General features: G+C 40.7%; 1 protein-coding gene across 1 annotated transcript in view; it reads left to right on the top strand.

Moving 5' to 3' along the window:
* Positions 1-11,787, top strand: part of ca9 (carbonic anhydrase IX) — a 63,330-nt gene extending 51,543 nt beyond the window's left edge. Inside the window, exons 9-13 of the mRNA XM_039759589.1 lie at positions 4,501-4,539; positions 4,627-4,683; positions 5,130-5,141; positions 7,156-7,249; positions 10,296-11,787. Coding sequence (XP_039615523.1) covers positions 4,501-4,539; positions 4,627-4,683; positions 5,130-5,141; positions 7,156-7,249; positions 10,296-10,359 — 266 coding nt within the window. The 3' untranslated portion in view covers positions 10,360-11,787. The remainder of the gene's footprint in view (positions 1-4,500; positions 4,540-4,626; positions 4,684-5,129; positions 5,142-7,155; positions 7,250-10,295) is intronic.
* The last annotated feature ends 1,019 nt before the right edge of the window (positions 11,788-12,806 follow it).

Here is a 12,806-nt window from a genome sequence, read left to right as displayed (position 1 = left end):
TGCATGTTTGCTTTCTTTGTTTCCTTTTTTGACTTCATGACTCCTTACTTACCGTATTGCTTCTGTTTTCCTTTCTCCTTCTCAGTTTTGTGGTTATGATCTCTTGGCTTATTTTATTGACTCCTCTCCTGGCCGTTCCATTCAACTTGTTTGCTCATAAGTTTCACTGCAAATTCAATTTTGTGTGAATCATTTTTGCAAGTTCAGATCAATTTTTGGTAAAACTTGATATGATATTTGAAAGTGAGCCTGGGTAAGGTGTGAGTTGGGCCATTTTTCTGCAGAACTACTGAAAGTCAGGCATGCATGCACAAAACCATGACAAATGATTAAGACAGGACCCATCTTTGTAAAATTTGTTGTAGCTCTGGACAAGTTACTCATGGTCATCCATATCCATACACATTAACTTGCAACTTAATTAACTGGCCTCACTGCATGCTCTCAAAGCCTTTGTTAATGAATATGTCACTCTCTGTCTCTCAGTTAATGGATTATATCCACCTATAGGAGTATGCAGTGCAGTGCTCACATGCTAACTGGTTGACCCCAAGTGTCTACTTGACACTTGATCAACTCTCTACTTGATTGAAAGTTTATTTCTTTTCTTATGTTTGGACACAAAACATGTGCGCCATCTGAAGAGTGTGAAGGAGCAGTTCAGTCACTGTCCTAAAGATGATTCTCTCAAAGAAAAAAAATATTCTTACAACACCATCAGTTCAGCCCTGTCACATTAGGTGACATTTCTAGAGATTTTCAATCACAGACTTCATTTACATAATCTTAGCCAGTCAGAGGCAGTCGGCGCTGTGCTTCCATGAAGCGAATCGTCTAATACTTTAAGAAAGTACACAAACAACGTGAAAGAGTTGGGGATCCACCATGTATACTTGCACTGAAGTTATGGTAGGAGTAGGTCTTTACAGACAGGAGTCCAAAACAGAACTGAGAAAACAAACAAAGTGGCTGTCATATATAATCAGAAAAAGGAAGTAACTTGATAGTAGCGAGGCATCCTGGGATCGGAAATGACATCAGGAGTAGGAGGGTTCTTGAGGCCAGAAAAGGAAGTGAAGTTAGGTTGCCTTCTGGGGATCAGAAGTGGTTTTAGGCTGATGGTTCATTGGTTGTTCTGCAGAACAATAGCCCCAACCCCTGGTCTCATGGGAACTTGCACTTATTTGTGCCCATACATTGTCTCCTGCTCGCACATGTGTGACAATACCCAATTACTGAGAACAACTACTCTATGACTGCCTAGAATAAAATCAAAACAGGTTTGATTTTCTCTTTGGTTGGTCTCTTTGTGAGAGTTGAGAGCCAATGAGCAGTCAGACAAAAGTACAATGCATAGAATGTAGGGATGAGGAATAAGGAATAGGCGTTTTTTGAATATCACAAATAGAAAAGAAGCTCATCTGTCTGATATCTCATGATTTGAGTACTAAACAGAATGGAAAAAAGAAAGAAAGGGCCAAGACTGTGGTTGACTGCACCACGGCTATTAACCCTTCATACAGCACTGGCTACATTAGGCACCCCACTGTTGGCTGTCAAAAAAAGGGGTGAGCATGACTCTGCTGGAACATTGGCACTCAGTTGGTAAATGTGACATAGGCTGTGATTTTTCAGTTGTGCGATTTGACATGATGCAGCAACTGCAAACAAATCTGACATAGCCCACAACAAAAAGTTGCGTAATTTGACATTGGCTTAACCAGATGGAAACCAACCAGTGTCTTAATTTGCTACAGCAGTGAGTGAGTCAGTGAAAAAATCCATGTAGACAATATCCAATTCATGTAAACTGGAGCCTGATGAGCACCCTAGTTACTGTGCCTGTGCTCCATTTGTACTTCATTAGCAGACACACTACACTGTTTTACTTCCTTTTAGAGCCTTAAATATAGGCAAGGCAACAGAGACCACTCAAGAGAGACAGAATTATCATGCAATATTAGTTTTCCACTATTTGCACTGAGCCCTTTTATCTAGTGTTTATTTTTTGTTGGTGTAGATTTACACAATTGTTTGTATTGGCGTAGCCCCTTTGAGCTTTGGCAAGCCCTTCTGAGAAATGACTAAAGAACATCCTACATTTTTGATGGTTTTCACTTTTAAGCTGATGTTTGTCTACAAACTGGAGAATCTTTATACTCTAAAAGTAGCGTCTTGAAGTCATTCTACCTGGTAAATGGTGTCTTACAAATTGAATCCCAAAGTTTAGCCATCATGTTACAGGAACTACACAAAGATGTCGAAAATGTTTTGTGGCACTATTGTTCTAATTCTCATAGCTCTTTGGGAAGTGCCATTCTTATCATATTGCTTTGTGCATCTTTATAAAAGAAATTCTTTATAGTAGAGTGAAACTACAGTGGATTTTCATCAGTTAAATAAAAAAACTGAAAAATGTCTCTCTATTATAAAAAAAAAAAAATCTTGGAAGGAGACGATACGTGATCTTCTGGAAGACAATTTGACGGCCCGCAAGAGAAGGCAGTGAGACAAAAGGACAGCTGCTGTACATTACAGCATGATCGACACGTAGTGCGACAAGCAGAACATGCAGCAAGACAGCAGCTGATCAGAACGCAACACCAAGCCCCCCCAAAACAACGGCAGAGACGCGAAGTGGCTGGAGTGTAGTGCGCCCAGGGGGGTAATGGGAGGGGGTGGGCGAGCAAGAACTGACTCGTTCATTTCCTTACCAGCTTGACAGGACTCACCACTGGGAGGAGGGCACAATCACAGATGTGTGTCTACCTACACCCACACTGGGCCAGTTCAGAGTCACCGTTGAACCTGTCATGTAGTCTTTGGAATGTGACGGAAAATCTGGAGTATCTGGAGAAAGTTACTTATATACTGAGCATAGTAGTCTGGAATAGCCGCTTTTATTATCTAGGTGTGTAATGACAATATGAAGTACAAGGTCAATGTCAGTGAAAACAACAGCTTGGGTCACGACAGGTTTTTTAAACTGAAAGTTTCTGAAACTAGATGGCTTTTAGATGTTGATCTGATTGAAAGTCCTTCTTATGTCATCCTTAGAATAAAAGCAACATGAATCGTGCTGTTCTGCAGGCACTTGTACAGGAGAGTTTTTGTTATCGTAATCAAAGCGGGCACAGAAAGCGTGGGTGCAACTGGATAAGTCTATAATCTATAACCATCTGTATGCCTTGCTACATTTTTTTGTGAGTCACAAATGTTGTATTTTGTGATTTGACCTTATGATATGAAAATAAAAACTTTTAATTTCAAGTCCAGCCTCTTAGCTGCTAGGTGATTCAACCTGAATTTCTGCTTTGTTTCATACTTCAGTGACTTTTTCTACTTGTACAATATACACTGATCAGCCACAACATTAAAACCACTGGCAGAAAAAGTGAATAACATTGATTATTTTGTCACAATGGCACCTGTCAATGGGTGGGATATATTAGGCACCTAGTGAACATTCAGCTCTTAAATGTGAAAGGATCTGAGAGACTTTGACAAGGAACAAATTGGGATGGCTAGATGACTAGGTCAGAGCATCTCCAAAATGGCAGGTCTTGTGGGATGTTCCCAGTATGCAGTGGTTAGTACCTACAGAAATGGGTCCAAGGAAGGGCAACCACTGAACTGGTGACAGGGTCATGGTTATCTAAGACTCACTGATGTGCACGGGTAGTGAAGGCTAACCTTTCTAGTCCGATCTCACAGATAAGCCACTGTGGCACAATGTGCTGAACAACTTGACAACGCTGACACAGTGCATCACAGCTTGCTGCATATGGGGCTGCAGAGCAGTCAGAGTGCCATGCGGATTCCTGTCCATTGCCAAAAACACCTTCAATGGGCATGTGAGTATCAAAACATGGACCATACATCAATGGAAGAAGGTGGCCTGGTCTGATGAATCACATTTTCTTTTAAATCATGTGGACAACCGATAGTGTGTGTTGTTTACATGGGAAGAGATGGCAGCAGGATGTACTATGGAGGGAAGGTGAGCCAATGGAGGCAGTGTGATGCTCTGGGCAATGTTCTGGTGGGAAACCTTAGGTCCTAGTATTCATGTGGATGTTAATTTGACATGAACCACCTACATATAGATTGTTGCAGACCACGTACTGCCAAAATTGCTCAGGAATGGATTGAGGAATATGGTGTTGACTAGCCCCCAAAATCTTAATCCGATCGACCATCTTTGAGTTGTGCTGGAAAAACAAGTCTGATCCATGAAGCTCCACCTCGCAATTTACAGGCCTTAAAGGGTCTGCTGATAATGTCTTGGTGCCAGATAACACAGGACACCTTCAGAGGGCTGGTGGACAGGTTAGAGCAGTTTTGTTGGCATGAGGAGCACCTCCACACATTATTAGGCAGGTGGTCTTACTGTTAGAGCTGATCAGTGTATGCTTCATTAACAATTGCCACGGAGGTTGTTGCTTCCTCTTTGGAGGCCCTCTGCTAATTAAAAGTATGATTTTTTACATTTTTTGACAGGCACGCAAAGATTTTCAGAAAATGGGACTCCAAACAACGGTAAGTATCTTAGTCAACGGAAGGCAGCATTTCACTAAGGAAGGAGCACAGGGTAATGTATCATACCTGCATTTTCCCTTTTTTCAGGCATAGAGGCGAACAGAGAGGACTCCTCAAGTGTAGACAAGATGAGTGATGAGAAAGGTGAGCCTCTAAGTATGAAGATATTTGAGAAATGTGTTTGTCCAATCACCAGTGTAGTATGAGATGAAAACAATACAGCAAGTATTTATTATTTTTCATGGAGTAAAAGGTCTTCCACTTTAACGGTAACTTTACATACTTGAATCATGTCTTTGGTTAATAAATTCTTGCTCATGCTGAAAAGAAACCAATCAAAATTGTGTTTTTTACTTCTGAACAGAACATCCTTTATCATAGTCTGCATTTTGCTATATGGTAGTCTAATTGTATTATGAATATAAGCATTTTTAGTTTAAGTCAAAGCTAAATCAGCACTGAGTACATTTTGCCTGTGTTTTCTCTCTTTTGTCCACTTCATACACAAACTGAATTCAAATATAAAGCACCATAGACGTTACACATTCTTAAAAACATCTAACTACCTGTTGTTTTCTTTTTTATTTTAGAGTTTGGTCTTGGTAAGTAGAACTTTCACTTTTCCACTCTAAAAGGCTAAAAGGCATTAGGACTGTAAGGGTATTTCAGGTCCTTGTCCTTATTTTGCATCTAGTGGCTTCAACCTTATGTTACAACCTTATGCTAAAATCATTTTAAGTTATTTTTTCCCAACATTAAGCAACACATAAAACACTGGAATGAGAAAGTAACAAGCAGGATTTTTAGAAACTTTTGCAAATGTATTAAAAACTAAAGTCTGACCTATCATAGCAACACAAGTATTCATACCCTTTACTCCGTGCTTAGCTGAAGCAACTTTGGCAGCAATTCCAGCCTGGAGTCTCCTTGGGTTTGCACACCTATAAGCGTTGGGCACCTGGATTTGGAGACTTTTTACCATTCTTCTCTTCAGATCCTCTCAAGCTCTGCAGGTTGGATGCAGTCTGTTGGTGGACAGCTATGTTCCCCTCACTACAGAGATGTTCAGTTGGGTTCAAGTCTGGGCTCTGGCTGACTCTAATCTTGGTTCATTGCAAAAAATCTCTTTTCTCACCATCTGTGAGTCCTTTAGGTGCCTTTTTGTGAACTCCAAGTGGGCTTTCATGTGTCTTTTAGTGAGGAAAGGCTTCCGTTGGCCACTCTATCATAAAGCCCAGATTCATGGAGTGTTGCAGTGGTGGTTGTCCTACTGGAAGTTTCTCCTATCTACACAGTAGCTTTTTGGAGCATCACAGTTAATATTGGGGTCTCGGTACCTCTCTTACCATGATACTTCTCCCATGATTGCCCTGGTGTCCTGCTCTAGAAGGAGATGTAGTTGTTCCAAACTTCTTCAATTTAAGAATTATGGAGGTCACTGTGCACTTGGAAACCTTCCATGCTGCAGACATTTTTTGTAGCCTTCCTGAGATGTGTGCCTCAACCAACACAATTCTGTCTCTAAGCTCTGCAAGCAATTCCTTCAAACTCATGGCTTGGTTTTTGCTCTGATGCACTTTTTCAACTGTGGGACCTTCTATAGACAGGTGTGTCTCTTTCCTAATCATGCCCAGTAAATTGAATTGCCCAAAGGTGGACTCTAAACAACGTGTATAAACATCTCAAGTGTCACAGCAAAGGGTCTGAATATTTATGCCAATGTGATATTTTAGTTTTTTATTTTTAATAAATTTGGAAACATTTCTGAAATCCTGTCACCTTTTCATTCCATGATATTAAGTGCTCACTGACATAGAGCAAAAAATACATTTAAATGATTTTAACACAATGTTACAATATAGCTAACAGTGAAGGGTCTGAATACTTTCTGAATCCATTTAAGTGCATTTCCAGCCAATATCATTTTCAGTGTATGTCATAGAGCTATTTCACTAACAAGATACTATAAGGTGACACAACAGCTGCTGCTAACACAGCATCTTGGGTTTCAAGTCCCACAACTGGTTGTTGTCCATATGGAGCTTGCACCTTCTGTCCTGGCAATTCTGATTTTCATCTCACATCCCCAAAAACATGTAGACTGAGTTAATTTTCAGTTCCAGACTGAACCTTTCGGTGGACTAGTGTCCTGTCCTAGTGCTCCCAGGAGAGGCACTAACCTCTATGACCCTGATGTACATGAAGGAGATTGGAGACGTAAAACTTTATGATAGGGACTGCATTTGAGTAGTGATGTCACCCAGCCCATACTAAAAAGCAATGGACACCTTTTAACTTCAGGAGTCTTCCATTATTTTCAAATGTCCATTGTTTGCTTTTGTGTGCCCCACTGATGAAGTGCTATGGTCATGGGTTTAGTTTAGAGGAGGGGATCATGTGATGCCAGCTGATACAACACATAGTATTAAGGGGGTGGCACTAGTTGGCGGCCCTAATTCACAGGTTAGCTGTATGGTTGGTGTCTGCTTTTCTGTTCTTGCATGATACAGGAAAGTTTGTCCAAAGTTTGAAACCTTGAATTCTACCACATGTCTCATATAATGGTGACGTTTACCTCATGTACTAACTCTGAAACTCTTCTTTTTGGCCCCACAGGGAGTATTCTGGCCATTGTTTTTGGAGCCCTTTTTGCAGTGACATTGTTAGCTTTCGTAATTTACATGGCTCAACAGCGGAAAAAGATTTCAAGGTAATATAACTGTAATGGCTACAAAACTTAGCGAGTTGTAGTGAGTCTTGGAATAAAGTGACATCCACGGTGACTCAGTCATGGTGGTCTACAACTTGCCACTACAAGATCATGACAACTTTGATTTTGTCTTAAGTCAGATGGATGGGCGCTTGTGTGTGAAAGCTGACAACAATGAGCACTCAGCCTGAAGTAAAACGCATACAGTACATCCACCAAGAAAGCAGAAAAATTGGTGTTTTGGGCTACAAGAGCATATTAGAAGCTCGTCTGTCCAATGAGAGGTTGTGAGTGAGTCCTGTGTTTGTATGATCTGCCGTCCCCTGTGATTCCCAGCCAAGTAATTGGACATCCTCAGGGTGCTGAGAATCCTGGGTTGTTCTGTTTGGTTTAGAGCTCCTCACTGTGATGGTCAATTTTGTAACCTTGTCCTGTAGCACTTGTTTCAAAACATCCCCAGACTGATGTTTACTCAATTATGTTGACCTCTTTTGTAAGTCAATTTGGATAAAAGTGTCTGCTTAGTGAATGAATGTAAATGTAAATCCAGCAACTGCAGTCATCAACTTTGGTGTGCTTTTCCGATTAAAGGTCAGTGTAGTGTGCTGCCAACCTTAAAACCACAACCTATTGAAAGATGCCTGTGGGTAAAACTTTTAGTATTGTCTAAATTAGCCTTAAATAAATTAGATATACAGGTAAACTTTCATTACAACGAATATCTTTACAATGAAATTTTCATTACAACAAAGTATTTTTATGGTCCCGACAGTTTCCCCATATGACGTGAGTCTATAGAAATCTCGTTACTACGAAGTACATTCAGCAGATACTTTCATTACAACGAAGTGCACAAAAGACCTTGAAATGCTTGAATAAATCATCCACAGAGCAGTTAGTTCTGTGGCCGCAGCTCAGTTGTGCACAACGATCGCCAAACAGAAACATTGTCATTTTTTTTTTCTTCGAACTTTCCTTGTACTTTTTTTTTGCCTTTTTTGTTTCCTGCAGTTTTCAGTGATACCTTTTACTTATTGCTTGTCAACATTTGAAAAACATCCATTGGAATTTAACTCATTGTAACCCTCCTATAGAAATGGCAGACACGAAAAAACGCTAACGGTTCATATTAGAAAAAAAAACAACAAATTTTTTGCAGCTCTCGATTGTGGCAAAAACCAAAAAGACGTTGCCAGTGAATTCGGAATTTCGCCATCGACGCTGTCAACTTTCTTGAAAGACAGAGCAAAAAAAGAAGAAAAATCTCGGGTTGCAAACGTATGTGAACTGCTGCATTTGAAGACGTGGAAAAAGCAGTTTTTATGTGGTTCAGAGACGCTCGTTCAAGAAACATTCCTATTAATGCGGCACTCATTCAAGAAAATGTGAGGTTTATAAACTCTCTTGGGACCTCCCACAACTGGACGACACACTGAAGAGCATCCTAAAGTGGGATGTAATCGTATGTACAGGGCAACAGCAGGCTGAAAGCTATGGTGCGTCTCTCCTCCGAAGTAAACAGAAAAGATCACGATGGGTGATGCAAGGTCAGGAGCACGGACATTGTAAATGCAGATACTGTAACAGGATTACTTGATCACTGACCTGGCCACGACCCTGCCTGACTGCTATGCCAGTGTATAGCAGACTGGCAGATCATGCTACAATAAATAAGTATGCCATTCCTGTTTCAGGCTGAATAAAGCCTGTTTTGCTAAAGTACTGAGACTAAGCCTCGTGTTTTGGGGGGCAAGACAGGGACTTATAGCGCAACCCTGATCTTTTAGGATTTGCTTCTGTGGCCCTTCACTGCACCGCTGTGAGCCTCTTGTCGCCCTGCCTCAGCAACGGACAAACAATCTTCCACAGACGCTGCAATCGCGCTCTTCGGGACGCACTTCAGCGTATCATTGTGGTTGGGTGGGGAGTGGGGGGGATCCCAAAAGTGTTCAAAACCCTCACAATATGAAGAAGAAGAAAATGATGATTTGGCTCCTGATTGATAACTGTGCTGCCCACAACATGCTTCCACATTTAGATAACGTTTGCGTTGAATTCCTCCCACCAAATTGCACAGCAGTGCTTCAGCCATTGGATTTGGGCATCATTCACACCCTAAAAGTGTATTATAGCAAGTAAATGCTCATCAGCATAACTTGTAGGCAGGATAAGATTAAAATTAATGTGAAAGAAGCTATTGAAATGACAGCACTATAGTAACAAATACAGAATCTCATTAAAACGAAATTTTCGTTACAACAAAATATTTTTTAGGGCCCTGGGAGTTCATTGTAACGGAATTTTACCTGTATTTTAGTTTTTTAGAATAAAAAGAATACAAATGTAGTTACTGCTGAAGTAAACAAATCAGAAATATTTAAAAAACCAAGGAATTAAAACAGGGAAATGAAGAAGTGCTCATGAAATATGATTATATATTATATGCAGCAAAAGTTATCAAATATGAAAAAATGTATTTTACTTTAAAAAATATCTTATGGTGGGCGGCACGGTGGCGCAGTGGTAGCGCTACTGCCTCACAGTTAGGAGACCCGAGTTCACTTCCCGGGTCTTCCCTGCGTGGAGTTTGCATGTTCTCCCCGTGTCTGCGTGGGTTTCCTCCCAGAGTCCAAAGACATTCAGGTTTGGTGCATTTGGTGATCCTAAATTGTCCCTAGTGTGTGCTTGGTGTGTGTGTGCCCTGCGGTGGGCTGGCGCCCTGCCCGGGGTTTGTTTCCTGCCTTGCACCCTGTGTTGGCTGGGATTGGCTCCAGCAGATCCCCCTGACCCTGCAGTTAGGATCATTGATGGATGGATGGATATCTTACTGCATTGCTTGAATAGGACAAAAAAGGAAAACTGGAAATTTCAGAACCGGTGCCTGGCGTACACTGAGAGATGCCTTTTGAAAGGCCCTTTAGATAAAGCATCGCCATTGTCTGTTCTGCTAGTCGTGGTGGTGGGACTGTAATGGGTACAACCAATCCCAGCATTGATCTTTATTCTAATATTATACTTGACTCTTTTCTTTTTTTTTTATAAACAGACTCGAGAAGGATTCGAGACAAAATGTAATCTACAAGCCAGCTGCCAGCGCCGAAGTTCAATAAGCAAAAGTCTGCCACGTCTTCAGTCTGTTTTTCAGTACAATATTTTTTATTATAGCCGTTCTGTTAAAAACTTTCCAGGCCACTAAGTGATCTCAGGAGATTTTTAATTATTATATTTATTATTGAAAATCAATATGAATTAAAAAAAACATCTTTTTTTTTTTTGCTTTCAACTAGTAACTTTCTTGTCCATTGTTTGCCAAAAACGTTTTTAAGCTTTGAGAATCTAAAGCAGTCGACATTAAAAGCCAAAAGTCATTTGATGCAGTTCTAACCATTAACAGTGCTTGAACAGCAGAATCATAATTTACACACTTGAAGTACCCAAGAGCAGGAGGTCAGTAGTTAGTTATACAGCGCCTTTCACGGTGTGTGCTGTCCAGTGTCTCTCGAGCTGCACTTTCACAAAACACTTGCTTTATTTGCTTTATTTGTCATGCAGGATGCCACTGGTAAATTCTAATGGACACTCACACTCCGCAAATACAGCCTGCAATGAAAAAAAAATCTTAGTCACTCCGCAGTACTACAGGGAGGGTTTAGAGAGGAACCTTGGATCACATGTGACAGCTCAGAGCTCGACCCAAATGCTCGACAGATGCACAAAAATCCTGGAGAATTCATGACTGGTAGAGCTATGGAGAAGGACGAGCCAGGAGTACATCGCAGGGAAAAGCCGCACGTCCTCATTCACTGCAGCTCATCCAATGACACCTCCTCACTCAGCTATAATGACAACTGAGCACTCACAGCACATCCTTTGTGGCCCTCGTAGATGTTTCTGTCATTCCGGAAGCACAAATCTAAAATTTAATAACCCGATGTGTTTAAAAAGTTCAGCATCTCTCTGTCTCTTTTGTTCAGAACACGCGTTTGGGGCCAAGCTGAGCACAGCAGTGTCTGGGGGTTGTAGCACAGGGAAGTCCACTTTGTCCATCATCTTAAGCCAAGTGCATGTTCAAACTATCAGACAGCTTTGACTTATCGGCCATTGTTGGTCTAGTCCAGGTCATATCGGCCATTCAGAATGAGGACCTCCGTGCAAATACTTTGTAGGCAAATGTACAGGTAGGTTTGCATACTCCTGACGTCGTTTCTTCTTCGCTATTCATGTTAGAATCGTGCGACTTCACTTTGGTTTACTTGTCATTTAAAAGTGAACATTGATTGACAATTTAAACCCTGGTGTATTCTGAATGTAATACTTTGACACAGCTTGTTGTGGCACTGCTGTCTCCTGTTACAGCTGTTAATATATTTATATGAACTATATATTTTTGTTAGGATATTTATTTGCTCATATCACACTTTTACTGTACAATTGCTTTTTTGTCTGATGTAAATAATCCTGTGTTCGTGTTTTTTTTAAACATTCCATCACTGAGTGATGTAAGTGAAGTAATTCCAAATAAATCGGTTTGTAAGCACTTTATGTATTTTTTATTAACGTCTTTGACAGTAACCCTGAGGGTAAATGTGGTTAAGCCTGAGTCAGACTCAGGGTGATGTGTAACGATCTGCTTAACAGTTTTTACTTCGAATAACATTCAGGACTGCATTCTGTTGCCATCAAGTGGATGAAATAACATCATGCTGCAAAAATCAAGAAATGCAAACCTGTAGTGCAGGTAGAGAAAGCAGAAGCTGAGCCGAGTGTGCCACAAAATGGAAGGAGGCTGGAAGGATTCAAATCAGGAAAACAGAAATCTGGTATAAAGAAGACAGCTGCTGTTACAAGAGGGCTACTATCTTGTATTATTGGCAATAAAGAATATCAGTATGAGAAAGAAAATAGAAAAGTGGTGGAAAGTGAAAATGGAATCTTGTGTGAATGTCTAAGTTTTGAGAGATGCAACCGTTTGTAAGAAAAATGTGAAACGTTAGCATGTGGAACAACCACTGCTAAAGCGAAAAGCAGAGGAGGAGAGTGTAAACCGCCCATGGGGAAAGTTAGTGCAGTGGTAACGGGAACTGACTGGAACCCTAAAACACGGGCGGCTGACGTACCTGAGATCAATGAAAGCACAGAGTGGGAATGTGAGGAAAAGAAGAGGGATGAAAAGAAGGAAAAACAGCAAAGGTGTTTGCTTCCATTATTCTCCACTGCACCACAATCTCCAGGTGATTCTGAGGTCTGTCCAGTATTTGAAGAACATGATACACCGAAAGATATTTCACCACTGCTAGGAATGTAACCAGTGCTGCTTTGAAATTTGATTTAGAAAAAAGAAATCAGACAGAAGGCAAAGGAGCTGGTGAGTCTGAACGTCCATTATTGACTGCAGAGCATGAACTGGATAATGGAGTATGGGTACTGAGTGAAGAAAGTGTGGAATTAAAACAAGGAACAGTGGAAATGAAAGAAATTCGAGTGTTTGTGTGTGAAAGGTTTGTAAATACAAGTGCAAGAATGACCGAGTTGGAAAAAAAAAGTGCACCAGTTTAGG

This window comes from Polypterus senegalus, chromosome 7, assembly GCF_016835505.1.
Source record: "Polypterus senegalus isolate Bchr_013 chromosome 7, ASM1683550v1, whole genome shotgun sequence".
Lineage (NCBI taxonomy): Eukaryota > Metazoa > Chordata > Cladistia > Polypteriformes > Polypteridae > Polypterus > Polypterus senegalus.
Note: the sequence above shows the minus strand (reverse complement) of the source record. Positions and strands in the feature narration are given on the sequence as shown.